This window comes from Heterodontus francisci, chromosome 15, assembly GCF_036365525.1.
Source record: "Heterodontus francisci isolate sHetFra1 chromosome 15, sHetFra1.hap1, whole genome shotgun sequence".
Lineage (NCBI taxonomy): Eukaryota > Metazoa > Chordata > Chondrichthyes > Heterodontiformes > Heterodontidae > Heterodontus > Heterodontus francisci.
The window spans coordinates 96,049,198-96,071,225 of record NC_090385.1 but is presented as its reverse complement, the minus strand read 5'-3'; the positions used below and the strand labels follow the sequence as shown (position 1 = coordinate 96,071,225).

The 22,028-nt window shown below is 44.3% G+C and overlaps 1 protein-coding gene and 1 long non-coding RNA gene across 3 annotated transcripts in view; one reads left to right on the top strand and one right to left on the bottom strand.

The window, feature by feature from the left end:
* Positions 1–22,028, top strand: part of LOC137377811 (uncharacterized) — a 34,701-nt gene that overhangs the window by 5,639 nt on the left and 7,034 nt on the right. The gene's annotated exons all lie outside the window — the stretch shown is intronic.
* Positions 18,962–22,028, bottom strand: part of si:dkey-172j4.3 (diacylglycerol kinase eta) — a 246,914-nt gene continuing 243,847 nt past the window's right edge. For both annotated transcript variants that reach the window (XM_068047884.1, XM_068047885.1), the window contains exon 28: positions 18,962–21,885. In XM_068047884.1, the coding sequence (XP_067903985.1) occupies positions 21,833–21,885 (53 nt within the window). In that variant the 3' untranslated portion in view covers positions 18,962–21,832. The remainder of the gene's footprint in view (positions 21,886–22,028) is intronic.

Genomic DNA, 22,028 nt, shown 5'->3' with positions numbered 1-22,028 from the left:
GACCAGAAGTTTGTGGTCTTGCTTGCAGACTGAATGGAGGTGTTCTGCAAAGCGATCACCCAATGTAGAGGAGACCACATCATGACCAGTGAATACAGTATACAAAACTATTATGTCTTGTCCCTTAAACCTGCTGTGTGTCCCATCTCAGAGCCTGTGTACCACAATTAATGAGCACTGGACTGGAGGATTGTGATGACACAAGTTATTGAAGGAATTGAACTGCACAATAACACTGAATGCACTGAGACCTATAACTGCGCTCAGCAGCGAGACCTGGATAGAGATTGAATTATGTACAAACTCATAGTTCCATCAGTGCCTGCAATCTCTGTTTCGCTTCAGGTTCTGAATATGCTTAAAGCATAAACTCTTAAAATTAGAATGTTTTCATAAGGCTTTGGCAGCTGCAAGAGGTTTCAGTGAAAATGAAACTCCCAGAACAGAAATAAAACTGCAGGAGATGCCAAAGACTGAGCTTTTCATTAGAATGGGGAGCACTGTGTAACAAGAGGAAACTCCTCTCACTAGAGGTGCAGTTACAGTCATTACAGAGACAGTCAAAGAGCAACACATTACAAACAATACACAAAACCTAAACCTGGGCTGAACTTGACTGATAACTGAACATGTTCAGTATTGGCACATACCTTCCCTTCTGTTCTCTTCCCCATCACCCACTTAAAACCAGCCGCACCCACCCATCCCCCCACCCCGCCCCTTCACTTGCTTAAAACCTGATTCTTTTCTAACCTTTACCAGTTCTGATGAAAGGTCACAGACTTGAAACATCAACTCTGCTCCTCGCTCCACAGATGCTGCCTGACCTGCTGAGTATTTCCAGCACTTTCTGTTTTGATTTCAGATTTCCAGCATCTGCAGAATTTTGTTTTTATTTATGTTTAGTATTGGCCTGGAATTCTGAATTTAGGTTTTGTTTGTTGTAAGCTATCATGCAGTTAACAGCAGACAGGGAAATGAATAAAAGGTGGTTTGAAAAATGAAAATTGGATCTTTTCATAAATAGTTAAAAGCTCATCCTATTAAATTACATTAAATTATGTTTTTTGAAACTGCATTCCACATTGTTTTTTGCCCACATTGTGTTATTGGAGGAGTTTTGCAAAGTTTTTGGATTCACAAGGAATTAGAGCTGGATTTTGACAAACAGGTCAGAGGAGTTTGGAACCTGTCAGCATAAATCCTGCTCAGTAATGGTGCCCATAGTTGCAGTACCCCTTGAGCTGTAGCATGAGATGGAAATGGAGCACAGACAGCAGAGAGGGAAAGCAGTGCATAAAGGGAGAAGGATGAGGGTTCACTTGAGGCTTACCATACACACATACATGCAAGCAGAGAAACTGGAAAGTGAAAGTAAAAGAGAATAAAGAAAAATCCATGGTGTTTGAACAGCATGCTGTCTCTGTCTCATATCTCTTACTAAACTCAGCCAAACCTTACTCCAGGCCCAAAAACACCACAATGACGACAAGGTAAATAGAAATGGATGGTGGACAAACTGGAAACATTGCTTTCAGGTGTGAAACTTTTTGGAAGCTTTTTGTCGACTTTTACAGACAGCATTTGCAGTTGGAAACTGTGTTAGAGTGACACACAGGAAGCTTGTACAGTACATACACACACTGACATCTCCAAAATAACCATCTAATCAAAAAAAATCTCAGATCATTGAAGAGAAGTTTCCTCTGAAAGGAGTGCGTTCCTGGATCCTTTATCACTGCGTTGCTGATCAATATGACATTGTCTGTGCCCAACCTGCCACCGTTTGATGTGCAATCAGAGCCATCACCTATATTGGCAACAGTGGCTGCAATGTTTTGAAGGTGCAATGGCAGGTTTCGCCATCACAGATGACACTAGGAGAAAGACCTTACCTCTTCACAATGGAGGTAAAGAATTAGAAGATATCCTTGAGACACTTACGCCTGAGCAAAATGACTACGACTCAGCAAAAAATGCACTAATAACCTACTTCACGCCTAAGAAAAACACCATATACGAAACCATTATCATCTGATGCACTAAGCGAAAAGTAAACAAGACAATTGGCCAATATTGCACGCAATTGAGGAACCTAGCAACCAAATGCGACTTCAGTGATGTTGAACATATCGAACGGGAAATCAAAACACAAATAATCGAGGCCTGTTTCTCCAGTCAAATATGCCAAAAAAGCATTCAAGAACGAGAGAAAGATGTAAGAGCTGTTGGAGTTAGCAAGATCAATATCCAAAGCTACTGAAGTTGAGGATGCTAACAGTAATTACCATACTCTAATTTCAACTCCTGTGAACACTATTCATCCACTCATATGCCAGGAAATCACCTGCAAAGCAACAAAACCTGTCTTACAAACAGAGCTGTGCCTTAACCAAAGAATGTTACCACCGTGGCTGTGCTTACCCACACCAGACAGTGTCCTGCTACTGGTAAACAGTGTAAAGCTTGTAGAAAACCCATTCACTTTGCTTGTGTTTGTCGCTCATCAGCAAAATCAACTACTAAAATTAATACCATCAGAAGGGTGCCATGTATACGTACCACAGTAAAAAGGAGAGAGAATGTAGCCAAAGTTAGAGGTGGATGACCCTGAACATACTTTTGAGCTCTGTCTCAGACACAGCAGACAGCCACATGTAATTGTAACCATTGACGGCTCAGACGTAGATGCTCTCATAGACACAGGAGCATCCGTCAATGTCACAGGAGACAAAACATTCAACAAACTGCACAATTGCCCCATTCTCTGCAAACCAGGGAATATAAAATTTTCCCTCACAACAATAACAAACCGCTGAAAATCCTCAACACTTTTGAAACGTCAGTATCATTCAAAGACACTAGAATGAATGCTCTATTCTTTGTCATATCTGGAGAATGTGGCATGCGTATCAGTTTCCACACAGCAACTGATCTGCACATGATTGCAGTCACATACATGATTCCTTCGTATAACACAAACATCCTCGAACTGTATGCTGATCACTTCACTTGTATCAGAAAGCTGAAAGGTGTTACATGCAATAGACAGAGCTAAGCGATCCCACAACCGATGGATCAGATCTAATCTCTGCAGCCCTGCCACATCCAGCCATGAATGGTGGCAGACAATTAAACAATCAACTGGAGGAGTTGGGTCCACAAATATCCCCATCCTCAATGATCAGTGTAAAAGATAAGGCTGAAGCATTTGCAACAATCTTCAGCCAGAAGTATCGAGTGGATAATCCATCTCCTGAAGTCCCCAGCTTCACAGATGCCAGACTTCAGCCAATCCGATTCACTCCGCGTGATATCAAGAAATGACTGAAGGCACTGGATACTGCAAAGGTATGGGCCCTGACAATATTCTGGCAATAGTACTGAAGACTTGTGCTCCAGAACTTGCCGCACCCCTATCCAAGCTGTTTCAGTACAGATACAACACTGGCATCTACCTGGCAATGTGGAAAATTGCACAAATATGTCCTGTACACAAAAAGCAGAATCAGAGGAGATAGGGGAAGATAGGGGAAGCGTTAAATGAATATTTTTCGTCAGTATTTACAGTAGAGAAAGAAAATGTTGCCGAGGAGAATACTGAGATACAGCCTACTAGGCTAGATGGGATTGAGATTCACAAGGAGGAGGTGTTAGCAATTTTGGAAAGAGTGAAAATAGATAAGTCCCCTGGGCCAGATGGGATTTATCCTAGGATTCTCTGGGAAGCCAGGGAGGAGATTGCAGAGCCGTTGTTGTTGATCTTTATGTCGTCATTGTCGACAGGAGTAGTGCCGGAGGACTGGAGGATAGCAAATGTTGTCCCCTTGTTCAAGAAGGGGAGTAGAGACAGCCCTGGTAATTATAGACCTGTGAGCCTTACTTTGGTTGTGGGTAAAATGTTGGAAAGGGTTATAAGAGATAGGATTTATAATCATCTTGAAAAGAATAAGTTCATTTGCGATAGTCAGCACGGTTTTGTGAAAGGTAGGTCGTGCCTCACAAACCTTATTGAGTTTTTCGAGAAGGTGACCAAACAGGTGGATGAGGGTAAAGCCGTGGATGTGGTGTATATGGATTTCAGTAAGGCGTTTGATAAGGTTCCCCATGGTAGGCTATTGCAGAAAATACGGAAGTATGGGGTTGAAGGTGATTTAGAGCTTTGGATCAGAAATTGGCTAGCTGAAAGAAGACAGAGGGTGGTGGTTGATGGCAAATGTTCATCCTGGAGTTTAGTTACTAGTGGTGTACCGCAAGGTTCTGTTTTGGGGCCACTGCTGTTTGTCATTTTTATAAATGACCTGGATGAGGGTGTAGAAGGGTGGGTTAGTAAATTTGCGGATGACACGAAGGTCGGTGGAGTTGTGGATAGTGTCGAAGGGTGTTATAGGGTACAGAGGGACATAGATAGGCTGCAGAGCTGGGCTGAGAGATGGCAAATGGAGTTTAATGCGGAGAAGTGTGAGGTGATTCACTTTGGAAGGAGTAACAGCAATGCAGAGTACTGGGCTAATGGGAAGATTCTTGGTAGTGTAGATGAGCAGAGAGATCTTGGTGTCCAGGTACATAAATCCCTGAAAGTTGCTACCCAGGTTAATAGGGCTGTTAAGAAGGCATATGGTGTGTTAGCTTTTATTAGTAGGGGGATCGAGTTTCGGAGCCACGAGGTCATGATGCAGCTGTACAAAACTCTGGTGAGGCCGCACCTTGAGTATTGCGTGCAGTTCTGGTCACCGCATTATAGGAAGGATGTGGAAGCTTTGGAAAGGGTGCAGAGGAGATTTACTAGGATGTTGCCTGGTATGGAAGGAAGGTCTTACGAGGAAAGGCTGAGGGACTTGGGGTTGTTTTCGTTAGAGAGAAGGAGGAGGAGAGGTGACTTAATAGAGACATACAAGATAATCAGAGGGTTAGATAGGGTGGATAGTGAGAGTCTTTTTCCTCGGATGATGATGGCAAACACGAGGGGACATAGCTTTAAGTTGAGGGGTGAAAGATATAGGACAGATGTCAGAGGTAGTTTCTTTACGCAGAGAGTAGTAGGGGCGTGGAACGCCCTGCCTGCAACAGTAGTAGACTCGCCAACTTTAAGGGCATTTAAGTGGTCATTGGATAGACATATGGATGAAAATGGAATAGTGTAGGTCAGATGATCGGCGCAACATCGAGGGCCGAAGGGCCTGTACTGCGCTGTAATGTTCTAATGTTCTAAAAAAAAGTCCAACCCAGCTAATTACCGCCCCATCTGTCTACTCACAATCATCAGTAAAGTGATGAAAGGTGTTATCAACAGTGCGATCAAGCAGCACTTGCTTAGCAAGTGACGCTCACTTTGGGTTCTGACAGGGCCACTCAGCTCCTGACCTTGTTACAGCCTTGGTTCAAACATGGACAAAAGAGCTGAACGCAAGAGGTGAGATGAGAGTGACTGCCCTTGACATCAAGGCAGCATTTGACTGAGTATGGCATCAAGGAGCCCTAGCAAAACTGAAGTCAATGGGAATCAGGGGGAAAATTCTCCGCTGGTTGGAGTTATACCTAGTGCAAAGGAAGATGGTTGTGGTTGTTGGAGGTCAATCATCTCAGCTCCAGGACATCACTGTAGGTGTTCCTCAGGGTAGTGTCCTAGGCCCAAACATCTTCAGCTGCTTCATCAATGACTTTCCCTCCATCATAAAGTCAGAACTGGGGATTGCACAATGTTTAGCAGCATTCATGACTCCTCAGATACTGAAGCAGTCCATGTAGAAATGCAGCAAGACCTGGACAATATCCAGGCTTGGGCTACACAATGACCATCTCAAACAAGAGAGAATTTAACCAACTCCCCTTGACATTCAACGGCATTACCATCGCTGAATTCCCCACTATCAACATCCTGGGGGTTACCATTGACCAGAAACTGAACTGGAGTAGCCATATAAAATCCCTTGGCTACAAGAGAAGATCAGAGGCTAGGAATCTTGTGTTGAGTAACTCACCTCCTGACTCCCCAAAGCTTGCCCACCATCTACAAGGCACCAGTCAGGAGTGTGATGGAATACGCTCCACTTGCCTGGATGGTGCAGCTCCAACAACACTCAAGAAGCTCGACACCATCCAGGACAAAGCAGCCTTCTTGTTTGGCACCCCGTCTACAAACATTTACTCCCTCCACCACCAATGGACAGTGGTAGCAGTGTGTACCATCTACAAGATGCACTGCAGCAACTCACCAAGGCTCCTTAGACAGCATCTTCCAAACCCCGACCTCTACCACCTAGAAGGACAAAGCCAGCAGATACATGGGAACACCATCACCTGCAAGTTCCCCTCCAAGCCACACATCATCCTGACTTGGAACTATATCGCCATTCCTTCACTGTCGCTGGGTCAAAATCCTGGAACTCCCTTCCTAACAGCACTGATGGTGTACCTACCCCACATGGACAGCAGCGGTTCAAGAAGGCAACTCACCACCACCTTCTCAAGGGCAATTAGGAATGGGCAATAAATGCTGTCCTAGCCAGCAATGCCCAGATCTTCATGAATGAATATTAAAAAAATGGAGCTGCATGTAGACCCTAATGTAACCCCAGTTGCCCATCAACGACGACGAATACTATTTCATGTCAGGAAACAGACAGATATGGACCATCAACATTTACTTGATATTGACATTATTGAGAAAGTTGGGGATGAGCTGATCCCTTGGATTTCACCCATACAAGTCTTCAAGAAACTCATGAGCGAGAACCAGATTAGAATTTACGTTGATATGCGATCATCAAACCAACCCATACAATGAGAAAGAGACTTGGCACTGACAATTGATGACATCATAGAGAAAGTGAATGATGCCATGGGCACAGATTTAAAACAATTGATAAAACAAGCAAAAGGAACATGAGGAAAAACATTTTCATGCAGTGAGTGGTTAAGCTCCAGAATGCACTGCCTGAGATGTGGTGGAGGCACATTCAATTGAAGCTTTTGAAAGGGAATTAGACAGTTGTATGAAAAGGAAGAATATGCAGGGTTACAGGGAGAAGGCGGGGGAATGGCACTAAGTGAATTGCTCATTCGGAGAGCCGGTGTGGACACGATAGGCCGAATGGCCTCCTTCTGCACTGTAACAATTCTGTGATTCCGTGAACACTGTGCTAAACTTGACCTCAGTGCAAGCTACCATCAAATAGAGCATGCAGAAGAATGGAGATATCTTACTGTATTCTCTACTCACATCGGGCTTTTCTGATACAAGAGGTTCAACTTTGGAATCAGCTCAGTAGCTGAGGTATTTCAGCATTGATTCAGTCTGCACTTCAAGGATTTGAAGACACACTGAACATCAGTGATGACATTTTCAGCTATGGCCGCACCGAAAAGGAACTTGAGACGCGCCTACATGCATACCTACGTCTCAGAGAATGTAACCTTGCCTTGAACAAAGACAAGTACTTGCTCAATGAAAGCAGAATTGAATTCTTCGACCACCTGTTCAGTGGTGAAGGAGTATCACTGATCCACAGAAATTTGAAGCCATTAAAAACGCTGCAGATCCTACAAATGTGCAGGAAGTTCGGAGTCTGCTCGGACTTGTCATGGACTGTAGTTGTTTCATTCCTGACCTCGCTATGCTATCTGCCCCTTTACGCAATCTGATAAAAGAGACCACCAATTGGGAATGGACTAAATCACACAAACAGGCAGATCAAATGGCGATTATCATCAAGTTGCACAAATGCCTATTTTGAAACCACCCAGCTAGTTGTGGCTTAGGTGCAGTTCTCGTACAGAAAGACAAGACAGAGGTAACCCATCAATCATTGTGATGGCAAGCAGATCATTTACGCCTGTAGAGCAATATTATTCACTACCAGAGAGAGAAGCATTCTCAATCACGTGGGGTATCTTACACTTTCATCTCTACCTATATGGAAGTGAGTTTGATGTAATAACTGATCATAAACCACTAGTGAGCTTGTTTAACAATCCACATAGCAAACCACCTACTTGAATAGAACATTGGATACTCAAACTACAAGAGTACGAGTTCCATGTTGACTATCAGCCAGGCAAGCTCAACCCAGCGGACTACCTTTCACAACATCTGCTGCCAACAGTCTGTCCTGCTAGTAATGAGGAAAAGGTTGCTGAACAACATCTTAACTATGTAAGCATAAATGTGGAGCCAAAGTCACTAAAACTATCTGACATTAAAGCAGCGATAAAACAAGATGAGGCTTTGCAATTATGTATGAAGGCTATGGAATCTTGAAACTGGAAAAAACGTGATCAAGAAAGAATCAACAAATGAAATTGTTCCCACACTACAAGGTCTTCACAATGTTTGAAATGAGATCACTGTTACAACCATATCTGATCTCGTATTACACAACAACTGTATTGTCATTCCACACTCATTATGGGAATGTGTTGTCGACATAGCACATGAAGGTCACCAGGGAATAGTCAAAAACTAAACAGCTCCTTAGGGAAAAGGTATGGTTCCCAGGAATTGACTGTACGGTAGAGAATAAAATCAATCAGTGTTTTCCATGTCAAGTAATCACAATGTCAAACCTTCATGACCCTCTCAAGGTATGTGAACTACCTCCAGGACCATGGATTGAAGTCAATTTTGACTTCACAGATTTGCCCACAGGTGAACACCTACTAGTTGTCACTGACGACTACAACAGATTCCCAATTGTGGAATTAGTTATCTCAACTTCAACGAAAGCAGTCATCCCAAAGCTTGACCAGATCTTCGCCTTGTTTGGAATCCCTCAAATGGTAAGAAGTGATAATTGACACCCATTCAACAACAATGAGTTCAGTAAATTTGCAAACTACCTAGTATTCACTCATCGGAAAATCACACCCTGTTGGCCAAGAGCTAAGGAGAAGTTGAGAGATGAATGCAAACCTTGAAAGAAGTGATATGTACACTTACAAATGAGAACAAGTCATGGAAACAAGAACGATATCACTTTCTTCATAATCACAGAGTGATTCCTCACTCGACTACTGGAAAACTTCCAGCTACCCTCATCTTTAAACATCTTCTACACACACGTCTTCCTGAGCTACCCTGTGGAGCTAATAATCAACATGTATGCGAACGCAATCGAGAACAGAAGGATTGAATGAAAGCGGCGCAGTGGTGCAGTGGTTAGCACCGCAGCCTCACAGCTCCAGCGACCCGGGTTCAATTCTGGGTACTGCCTGTGTGGAGTTTGCAAGTTCTCCCTGTGTCTACGTGGGTTTCCTCCAGGTGCTCCAGTTTCCTCCCACATGCCAAAGACTTGCTGGTTGATAGGTTAATTGGCCATTATAAATTGCCCCTAGTATAGGTAGGTGGTAGGAGAATATAGGGACAGGTGGGGATATAGTAGGAATATGGAATTAGTGTAGGATTAGTATAAATGGGTGGTTGATGGTCGGCACAGACTCGGTGAGCCAAAGGGCCTGTTTCAGTGCTGTATCTCTAAAACTAAAACTAAAACTAAACAAATGCAAAGTGAAACAGGGAATTTCGAGCTACACCCCTAAAGCCAGGAGATAAAGTACTTGTAAAACGTGATGGTCATGTTGGAAAACAAACAAATCCCTTATGACTACCAACACAAAAGGATCAATGATCGCTGCTAAGCGCGGCTGACAAATCATCACAAGAAACACGTCATTCTCCAAAGCACTGAAAATACCACTCGTAAGCATTGCATCTGATTCCGACATCGACATCTCAGATGAAGAACGAGTCAAGTGAGACGCCACCAGATGTCAGATGATTTCCTACTCATGAGATAAAATGCCCACCATACTTAAATGACTATGATACGAGATGAACTATTTATGTTTAAGTTTATTTACATTTTTGGAAACAAACCATTGAAACATGCTATGTTTTTCATTTACTAAGAAGGGAAGGGATGTAGGGTTGTAGTGCTTTGAAATTGTAATTGCATTGTGTACTCTAGAGGCTCCTGTAGATCAGGCTAGCAAAGGGAAAGTGAAAGTAAGATGGAATAAAAGAAGAAGCCTTTATGTTCAACAGCTTGCAGTCTCTGTCTCACATATCTTATACTAAACCTGGCTAAACTTCATTCCATTCTCGAGAGATAACGCAGGCCATATTGTTCCTCTGGGATCAGATCAATGACACAGTCCTACAAAATGTGAAGCAAGAGGTCCTGGTGATAAATGGGCAGCCCTTTGAGGGTAAAACAAATGGTCCTGGGCTGTTTTACATGATAAAAAAATGACCTTTTATACAGGGTGACTCGGGCAATTGCTGGTACCACAGACACACTGGCGAACAGATTTTGACATGGTCCATAAGCACCTATTCGGAGGTCACCTAGGAACGGAGAAGACTGGAAGGGGCGTTGAGGTGATTCTTTGGCCAGGGTTGTATGAAGAAGTACGCTGGTTCTGCACCTCCTGTTGAGAGCGTTAGCTGTGTGAATCCAGGCCTCCTTATAGTGCTCCATTAGACCATCTCCCAGTAATTGAGATGTCCTTTGAACAGATTGCTATGGAGTGAGTGGGACCGCTGAAGAGGTCAGCACAAGGACACCAATGTAGTAATTGTTAACTCCACTAAGCAGCACTACCTGTAAAACCATAACGGGTGAATTAGTGACGATGTTCTCCAGGGTGGTGGATTGGCACGACCAGGTGAGGAAAGATGTCTCAGGCTCCCCTCTTGCCCCTTCTCTGGTTTGGCAGTAACAGGGTTTGTCTTTTAAAATACAGTGATTTTAGCTTACCCCCTCAGTGAGCCTGTGCTCACTGTACTCTAATTGTAATTTCAAATGAACCAATCAGACAGGTTTTCTTAGGTTTAAATGAGAAAGAGGTAAGTTTATTAGCCTTATCACTCTAACCCAGTTAAGATTATAAAAATACGTGATGTGACCATGCTCGCATGCATATGAGAGGCATACACATACAAATAGATACAGAGGGGAAGAAAGAATTTGGGGGGGGTGGGGGTGGAGTTTGAAGTAGAGTTTGTAATAAATGGAATACAGGTACAGTTCTTAGTGTCCTTGGTGCAATGTCCTTGATTGAAGTGAAGGTCTTGGAGTCCTCGCTGGGGCCAGGTGCACAATTCCAGGCTTGCTTCTCTGGTACCAGAAGGCTGAAGAGAGGCTTTGTCTGTTGTCTTGAAGTTTAAGCTGCCACCATGCATTCCCTGGGACTTTGCTGGAGAGAAACAGAGACTTTCCTTCTGCCAGTCCAGTTGCAGTCTGTTTCCTTTCTGAAAGACGCAATTCAAAAAAAGCCCCAGTCTTACCAGCAGGTAGGTCATGTGACCATCCTTTTGTTTGAAACAGCAACTTCTTGGAGGGTTGTTGAATTTCAGAGCCTTCCAGACATACTCGATTAGGGTATAGAGTTTTGGCTCTTTCAAAGTCAAAGGCTGTCAATGTCGTTTGGTCATCACTATTGACAAACCCCGTCTTGCTAATTGAATCAGTAATTACTCCCATTGTCTCACTATTCAACTGTGTCCCACCTAATCCTTGTCTTCTCAGAATGCAAATGTGCAACCATATTTCCATCTGGTCAGTTCTGCTTTTGTAAGCAAGTGATTTGAAATGTCCAGTAAAATAAAATTTGAAGTAGTGTCCCATATGACAAAATTAATATACTCCATTTTGTAGGTGTGGTTTCCATAATAGGGACCCTAAAGGAGACCTTAATGGACCAGGAGACTCCCTTTGGGTCCAAACTGATGAAAGACCCTTGCATCCTGCTCCATATTAAAAATCTAAGGACCTCCATGTAGCATCCTCAAAGCGATGGCAGTGTGGAGAGGATCAATAGAATTCTCAAAAGTGTGCTAAAAAGGATTGTGGTTAAGGATGGGAGAAACTTGGATGTCCTACTGCCATATCTCATTTTTGTAGTTAGCAACTTGCTCCAGTCTCTACAGGGTTTTCCCCTATTTAGCTGTTGTGTGGGCAACAGCCTTGCAGGATCCTCAATATCGTGAAGGAGGACTGTGAGGGTCAAAACTGTTTCTCCACAAATATTGTTCACCACATAGCGAAACTAAGGGACCGGATTGGGGCCATTACACAACAGTGTGAGTCCAGAAGGCTGTGCTGTCTGCCCGGTGTCAGGGTTCAGGACATCTGCTCGGTGTAGGAGAGGATCTTGCAGTGGGAGGCGTTGGATTCAGTCATTGTGGTCCATGTGGTACCAACGACAATGGGCTAGGAAAGAGATTCTGCTTAGGGAATATGAGCATCTTGGGTAATAAATGCAAAATACCGCGGATGCTGGAAATCTGAAATAAAAACAGTTCTGAAGAAGGGTCACTGACCTGAAACATTAACTCTGCTTCTCTCTCCACAGATGCTGCCAGACCTGCTGAGTATTTCCAACATTTCTTGTTTTTATGTTATATGAGCATCTTGGGGCTGGATTATTACTTGAGCCACAAGCAAACTGGTGTAGGGTAGATAAGATTAGAGAGTTGAATGCATGGCTCAAAGACTGGTGAGGGAGAAATAGGTTTTGATTCATGGGGCACTGGCACCAGTACTGGGGAAAGTGGGAGCTGTATCGTTAGGACAATCTTCAACGAAACATTGGTCCCAACAATGTTCTGGTGAGTCGTATAAATAGGGTAGTAGAGAGGGCTTTAAATTAAACAGTGGGAGATGGGATCATGTGAGGGGAGATGTGATAAGTTGAAAAGAAAGGACAAGGCAATATAGTCGGGTAGTGATATGGGTAATGATAATCAGAGTGTGACAGGAAGGGACAGAGTGTATAAACTCAAGAGTGCACGTGCAGGTAAGGCCAGAATGTGCAAGAATGGTAAAAGACAGAATTAAAGGCTCTGAACTTGAATGCTCGCAGCATTTGTAACAAAACAAATACATTGATAGTTCAAATAGAAATAAATATGGATGACCTGATAACCATTTCAGAGACGTGGTTGCAAGGTGACCAAGGCTGGGACCTGGATCCTGAAGGGTATTTGACATTTCAGAAGGATAGGAAGCCAGGAAAAGGTGGTGGGGTAGCTCTGTTAATTAAGGATGACATTAGTACTGTAATGAGAGATGACCTTAGTTCAGAAGATCATGATGTAGAATCAGTTTGGGTAGAGATTAGAAATAACAAAGGTAAGGACAGTGTATACAGAAAGATATAATGGTGGCTTGTAAGAAAGGTATTGTGATAATCGTGGATGATTTTCATCTTCATGTAGATTGGACAAATTGGACAGATTGGCAAAGGTAGCCTGGAAAATGAATTCATTGAGTGTATTCAGGACAATTTTTTTTAGAGCAGTTCATTCTAGACCCAACCAGGGAGCAGGCTACTTTAAACCTGGTAATGTGCAATGAGACAGGATTAATCAATAACCTCATAGTAAAGGAGCATCCAGTGATCATAACATGTTAGAATTTCACATTCCTTTTCAGGGTGAGACTAGTGTCTTAAATTTAAAATTTAAATCGGATACGTGATGATGTAATCCCGCACATGCGCTACTTAGTCCTGGCAAGATGTAGCTGCGCATCTTGGCGCACTCTGATGACATCAGTGGGCTGCTGTGTTGTCAGGAATCACTTTGTAAATTTAAATAATGGCAATTACAAGAGTTTGAGGACAGAGTTGGCTAAAGTGAACTGGGAAAACAGGTAAAAAGATAGAACAGTAGGGAAGCAGTGGCAGACATTTAAGGAGCTATTTCATAAGTCTCAGCAAAGATATATTCCTGTGAGAAAGAAAGACTCTATGAGAAGGATGCAACATCTGTGGCTAACTAAGGAAGTTAAGAATAGCATCAAATTGAAAGAAAAAGCATACAATACTGTGAAGATTAGTGGTAGGTCAGACGATTGGACAGATTTTAGGAACCAGCAGAGGACGATTTAAAAAAAAGGAGGGAAGAAATGGAGCATGAAAGTAAGCTATCTAGAAATATAAAAACAGATAGGATACGTTTCTACAAATATTTAAAAAGGAAAAGAGTAACTAAAGTGAGTGATGGTCCCTTAGACAGTGAGACTGAGAAATTAATAATGGGAAACAAGGAAATGGTGGAAGTGTTGAACAGAAATTTTGCATCTGTCTTCACTTAGAAGACACAAAAAAAACCAAGAATATCTGAAAATCACGAGAAAAAAGGGAGGGTGGAACTTAAAATAATCACAATCACTACGGAAAAGGTACTGGGGAAGCTATTAGAACTAAAGGCTGACAAGTCCCCTGGACCTGATGGTCTGCATCCTAGAGTCTTAAAAGAAGTGGCTGCAGAAGTAGTAGATGCATTGTTTGTGATCTTTCACAATTTCCTAGATTCTGGAATGGTCCAAGTGGATTGGAAAATTGTAAATATAACACCTGTATTCAAGAAAGAAAATAGACAGAAAGCAGGAAACTATAGGCCAGCCAGCCTAACATCTGCCAAAGGGAAAATGCTAGAATCTATTATTAAGAAGATAATAGTAGGACATTTAGAAAATCATAGTACAATCAGGCAGAGTCTACATGGTGTTGTGATAGGGAAATCGTGTTTCAGTAATTTATTAGAGTTCTCTGAGGAAGTAACAAGCAAGGTGGATAAAGGGGAACCTGTAGGTGTGATGTACTTGGATTTCCAAAAGGCATTCAATAAGGTGCCACATCAAAGGTTACTACACAAAATAAGAGCTCATGGTGTAGGGGGGTAGCATATTATCATGGATAGAGGACTGGTTAGCTAACACGAAGCAAAGAGTAGGGATAAATGGGTCATTTTCAGGTTGGCAAGCTGTAACGAGTGGAGTGCTACAGTGATCATTGCTGGGACCTCAACTTTTTACAATCTGTATCAGTGACTTGGATGAAGGGGCCGAATGTAGGGTAGCTAAATTTGCTGATGACACAAAGATAGGTAGGAAAGTAAACTGTCAAGAGGACATAAATGGCTGGATTTTACCGTAGGCGGACGGGACTTCGCAACCGACGTAAAAGTGGGTGGTGAACCCGCTTCTGCCTAGCCCAGGGATTCGACCCGTATTTTACGCATCCCCGGGCTTTAATTGTCCCGAGGCGAGACTTCCACCCGCTTGAGGGAGAAGATCCCGCCTCAATGAGCTGCCGGCCAAACAGCAGGCCAGCAGCGCTTAGTCCCAGCAGCGCCACTGGGAGTGGTGGTCACTGCTGGGACTGCAGCCCAGCCGACGCCATGGAGTCAGGAGACCAGGTAAATTGGGCTCGCCTCATCGGCGGGGGCGATCAGTCATGGCGGCGAGGTAAGGATATTTGGATGGAGGGGGGACGTCTTGGGTCCCGGGGTGGGTTAGGAGTTGGGGGCGGCCCTCAATCGGGTACCCTGTGCCCCACTGCCATGGCACCCCCCCCCCCCAGCACGCAGAAAGGCCGGCAGCTCTCACCGGGCAGCCTTTCACATCCCAGCACGCCCTCTTGCCAAGGGTAAAATACCCATGGAGGTGGGCAAGGGCCCTTAAGTGGCCGTTAAGTGGCCACTTAAGGGCCTTGATTGGCCTCAGGCAGGCCGTTTTCCACCCCACCCCCCTCCACCCCCCGCCCGACCGCTGTAAAGTTGGCTGGAGGGGGAAGCGGGGCAGGAAGGTCTCCCAGAGCCTCCCACTCAAATTTCCGCCGCTCCCACGCCACCATCTGACCTGCTGTGGTGGCGTAAAATTCAGCCCTAAGAGTCTACAAAGGAATTTAGATAGGTTAAGCGAGTGGGCAAAAAATTGACAGATGGAGTATAATGTGGAAAAATGTAAACTTGTCCACTTTGGCAGGAAGAAAAGAAAAGCAGTATATTAGTTAAATGGTGAGAGATTGCAGAACTCTACAGTACAGAGGGATCTGGGTGTCCTGATACATGATCACAAAATGTTAGTATGCAGGTACAGCAAATGATTAGGAAGGCAAATGGAATGTTGACATTTATTGCAAGGGGAATCGAGTATAAAAGTAGGGAAGCTTTACTGCAGCTGTACAGGGTCTAAATTAGACTATATCTGCAGTATTGTGTGTGGCTTTGGTCTCCTTACTTAAGAAAGGATATAACTGCATTAGAAATAGTTTAGAGAAGGTTCAGTTGACCGATTCCTGGGATGAAGGGGTTATCTTATGAAAGGTTGAGCAGTTTGGGCCTATACCCATTGGAGTTTAGAGGACTAAGTGGTGATCCTATTGAAACAAATAAGAGGGGACTTGAGAGGGTGGATGCTGAGAGGATTGGGTGTTTCCCCTTGTGGGGGAGTCTAGAATTAGGGGACACAGTTTTAAAATTAGAGGTTTCGTATTTAAGACGGAGATGAGGAGAATTTTTTTTCTCAGAGGGTCATTACTCTGTGGAATTCTCTTCCCTAGATAGCAGTGGAGGCTGGGTCATTGAACTTATTCAAGGATGAATTAGATAGATTTTTGATCGACAAGGGAGTCAAGGGTTATGGGGGGCAGACAGGAAAGTGGAGTTGAGGCCACAATCAGATCAGCCATGATCTTATCGAATGGCAGAGCAGGCTTGAGGGGCCGAATGGCCTACTCCTGCTCCTAATTCTTGTGCTCTTGTATGCTGAGACTTGGTGGGATTGAAGACTCACAGTGAATGAACTAGCTCCATTGTGAAACTCAACAAGAACTGGCAGTTCTATAAGACTTTTGTAAACTGAAGAAGTATCCAAATTTGAAGCTTACCTGATGCCCTGGCTGCAGGAGTTGATTAAGGGATTGGGGAAAATCAATTATCTAATCACCTTGAATCTGACCAAAGGCAGATTCCTTTACCAGAGTCTGTGAATGGGAAAATGGCTTTTGTGGCTCTCAAGGGACTCCACCAGCACACTCCCATGCCATTTGATTGCATGGGGCCCCAGGCACCTTCCAAAGACTCATGGAACATGTATTAAAGGCCTCATACCTGGTTTGTGGCATTTGGAACTCGCCATCATTTACAGTACAGACTGGGGTTCACATCTACATCAGGTAGGGCTGTATTAGACAGCCAAAGGACATTGGGCTCATGGCAAACCCAGAGAAGTGCCAGACTGGGTTAGTTGGAGACTAGATACTGAGGGTATACCATAGGGGGCAGGGTGGTAAAGTCGCAGGGTAACAAAGTACAAGCTCTAAAAGCCTGGTCCCAACTGGGGAGTAAGAAGCAAGTGGGGAATTTTTTTGGGGGGGATCATCAATCACCAATGGTTTATTCCAGATTTTGTCTCCTGAGATCTGACTAAAGCTAAGGCACTAAACTGGGTACAAGTGAAGCCCTGAGGTAGAGGCTACTTCCAGAGACCTGAGCCAATCACGATGTAATAATCCTGTGCTCATGGTCACAGACTTTAGAAAATGATCTGTGTTGCAAACTGATGTTTTAGAGGTGTGCTTGGGAGCTGTACTCTCTCAAATACTTGAGGAAGAGGAATATCCTGTGTTCTATCGGAGCAGGAAGCTATTGCCTGGGGAGCAGCAGCATGCTACAATACAGAAGGAATATCTATCGATGAAATGGAACGTGGAAACCTACTGGGCCATCAGTTCCTCCTGGTGTCCAATCACACGCCCTTCAAATGGATGCAGTCCAAATAAAATGTCTGTGTTACCCTGTGATTTTTATCTCTCCAGCCCAGGCAGCAGTGGCTGATGGGAACAGTGATGCCCTCTCCTATGCATACTGCCTCATGGTGCAGGCCGCTGGAGCTGATGGCTCTATACTGGGGCAGAGGTCAGGTGGTGGATGTGTAGAATGGTGATTCAGAGCTCTAACCCCAGAAGAAAGGTTTGGCCAAGAGCCTCCCCTTGAACAATAATTACACCTGGAGTGCAGGAGATGGTAGACTTTTCCAAGCCACTGAGCATTAACATGGAGTTTCAATAATAGAGGACTGAGAGAGGTTGGGGGTTGAAGACCTGAAACGCATAATGTGTGGTCTGATTTTGTGCTTTAAAACAAGCTGCTTGGAACTTGGACAGTTCAGTCACTACTGTTTGTAAGGAAAAGGAAGCTCTGAAACAGTAGGGCATAACATGTTTCCATATATGTATTCACAAGTACACACACAGACACATACATACAAGCTTGTGTACAAACTGAATCTTATGTCTATTCACATATTATTTATATATATATATATATATATAATGTCACACTCATGTACACACGACATAAAAGATAGATTTGTTCGTTCTGTTTTTACTAGTTTTGCACTGGTGATCCAGCATCAGACAGTGGAAATTGAGGTGAGGACGCGTCATACAGGCCCCTCCCCTTACACCAGCCCCTCCAATCACACCAGCCCGTTCCATAACACCAGACTTATTTTTTTACACAGCAAGCTATTGTGATCGAGAATCCACTGCCTGAATGGGTGGTGGAAGCAGATTCAATAGTAACTTTCAAAGGGGAATTGGATTAATACATGAAAAGGTAACAGTTGCAGGGCTTTGGGGAAAGAGCAGGGGAGGGGAGTTGAACTAATTGGATAGCTCTTTCAATAAGCCAGCATAGACATGATAGGCTGAATGGCCAACTTCTGTATTGTATTATTCCATGATTCTATACTGCCACCTGCTGACCCTCCACAGATCACCCCACCCCTACAGCCCTGTCCACAGATAACCCCAGCCCCTGCAAACCCTCATCAGATAACCCCGCCCATGCAGCCCCCACCACAGATAGCTCCACCTCCTGCAGACCCTCCTCCGATAACCCCGCCTCCAGCAATGCCTCTTCAGTTAACCCCGCCCCCGCAGCCCACTCCTCAGAACCCCTCTCCCTGGAACCCCTTCTCAGATAACCCCACCCCTGTAGCTCCCTCCTCAGATAACCCCACCCCTGTAGCTCCCTCCTCAGATAACCCCGTACCCTCTTCCTAAGATAAGCCCACTCTCTGCGGCCCCCTCCTCAGATGACCCCACCTCCTGCAGCTCCTCCTCAAATAACCACGGCCACAGGGTTGACAAAAAGAAACACACATCAACACATTCTTTTAATTATCTCTGGAGTTGTATTTATTACAATAAAGTTCCTTTGACCTCTCTTCACATATGCAAAAAACTAAAGGAATCTCTTTATAAATCACCTCTTATGCATCAAACAATAAATAAATCTCCTGGGTTTTCTCTTTATACAACCAAAATGCTACATACAGGTGTAAACAACAGTCAAGGGTTTGCAAAGCACAAACAGGGATCAACACAATACTGAGCTGTATTCAAGAACGTGTCAGATATCACATTACTGTCTCTGTGTGGGGAGGAGAATAAGGGGAACATGTAGCTTTAATACAGGAAGAACATCCATTTCTATCGCGCCTTTCACCAGCTCAGGACGTCCCAAAGTGCTTTACTGCCAATGAAGTACTTCTGAAGTGTAGTCTCTGTTATAAGGTAGAAAACACGATAGCCAATTTATGCACAGCAAGCTCCCACGCACAGCAATGTGACAATGACCAGATAATCTGTTTTAAGTGTTGGCTAAGGGATAAATAGTGGCCAGGACTCTGGGGATAACTCCCCTGCGCTTCTTCCTATAGTGCCAGGGATCTTTTAAATGCTCCTGAGCAGGCAGTGAGGGCCTTGGTTTAACATCTCATCTGAAAGACAGCGTCTCCAACAGTGCAGCACTCCCTCAGTACTGCACTGCATTGTTAGCCAAGATTATGCACTCAAGTCTCTGTAGTGGAAGTTAAACCCACAACCTTCAGGCACAGAGGGAGAAGATTGACACACTGAGCCACAGTTGATTCAATTATACATGCAGCAGGTAACCCAGTCTGAGAGAGACTCGTTCCTCGCAACTGATCACTGACTGGGCAGAGGGCCGTGCTGCGAGGACAATGCAGAGCAATCGTGCATTATGGTGAAGACCACCTCATGTGGTAAGAGTGCGAATGGGTGGGAAGAGAGGTCACATGTTCATCTTCAAGGGACACTGCCATGTGGAGCAGGCCAGAGCACATTCATCACTGGGTCTCCCATAGCAGAGGTGAATGGGTTGAGGAATGCTGCTGTTAACTGCTGTAATCTCACCTGTGCAGTAACAGAGCCAGAGCAAGCCAGATCTCACCAATATTGTACATGCCAACCACATCAATATTCTCATTATTACTGGGACTAGGAACTGAGGGCCAGGGATGATTCTGCCGCTGTCTAGGAAACACAATTAGGGAAATCACAAGCTTCTCTCTGTATGAGCGCCAATCCTCATTGGGAGCTGCACATCAGGACCAGGAGTCATCCTGGTAATTCCAATGAAACTTAATACTCAAAACCAGGAATATTAATCACTGTGTTTTTGTGACTTTCTTTGGCTATCAGGGTAAGGGATGTTTGAGTCGGGAAGTAGAAAACTTTCAGGAACCCTACATCTGATTCCTCATCCGGACATTTCCAGTGAGGATGGACCACCAATTGCAAAATCAGCATTGCATTCATGTGAGGGGTCACTCATCACTGACAGCATTCCAACTGGGAATCAGCCTTTCAGTGTCACTCCCAGGGCAGGTACAGCATGGGGTTAGATACAGAGTAAAGCTCCCTATACGCTATCCCATCAAACACTCCCAGGGCAGGTATAGCACGGGTTAGATACAGAGTAAAGCTCCCCCCTACACTGTCCCATCAAACACTCCCAGGACAGATACAGCACGGGGTTAGACAGGGTAAAGCTCCCTGTACACTGACCCTATCAAACACTCACAGGCTGGATTGTACAGGGGATGGGTTCCATGATGGGCAGGTTCTACAGGGGGTGCATGATCTGCTCCACCAGGTTGTCGCCCAGTTGGTGAAGGTGAAAAATCATTCCCTCGCTGAAGAGGGTTCCTGAATGGGAGCTGTATGATTAGCTGTCCATTGTTCTTAGACAGCACTGTTAAACTGTGCTGTAATTCACATACATGGTTCCCACACTTACAACATTGAACCATTTGTCAGGACATGCACTCTATGCACCATCAGATAGGGCACTGCAACATCCCCAGCAAGAATCACATCAGGTAACAGTAACAGTTTGTTTTTCACCATAATACAGTACAGCTAACGTATCAGGATGACTCCACAGTCACTAAACCTCCCTTGTAGGAGCCGTGAGGTAACAGAGCTGCATCTTCTATTGCCTGGCAATCACTGTGGACCAGTGGCTTGAAATGGTGGAATCTCATGCAGATCATGCGATTATAGCAAAGGTTTTCCACATCAGTGGACAAGGAGGTTGCACCTCATAATAGACCTGACCTAAAGGTCTGTGAATAATGATTGCTCCCCATCAATTCTAAACAATAGGGCAGTGAGTGAGTCACTTTGCTCACCGCTTATCTGGATCACAAAGTGTGGGCCCGTGATTAATCTGCCCTGTCGTAGGTGGTGACCCGTGCGTTTCGGTCAGATCCAGTCAGGGACACAGACACCAAGAGCAGCATCCTTCCAGCAATGCTCCAACACTTTGGATTCCCTTCTACAAAGGTCAGCTCCATTTATTAACTGAATTCTCATTGACTTACTGTCATTAGGGAGGCCCGTATTCTTCTAGTACCATGCCAGTAACCATGGGGACAGCTGCAGCCATGATCAACAGGTAGGGGTAGATGATAGATGTGTCTGGTCATGCAGTGCCTAAGCCTTGGTGAGGAATTATACAGGGCAGGAGTTTACTTTCATTAAGTTTTACATTCAAAGACACAATTACTGCTGTCTTCTGGGCAGTAAAGTGAGGCGAGCAGTCCATGAAGAATCCAAACCAGCAGAGAAACACATGCCTCCAGAGTCTGTGAAATATTCCAGCAGCTTTCTTCCTCTGGTCTTACCCAGTTGCTAGAGTTCAGACGTGACTGTATTCCGATTGAAATCTTTAATACCATGCAGGGTACGTTTCCTGTGACCCACCTTGATGATCCCCAGATCCTTAAAAATAAAAGATTAATAATTTAGGCCATTTCAGTCCATCCTTCCCATCAGGCAAATAGGCAGCAAGACACTTTAGAAAATTGGTTCAGTTTCTGTTACTAAAATGATGGGCACAGCTTTTGAGAATGTCAAGGTAGAGA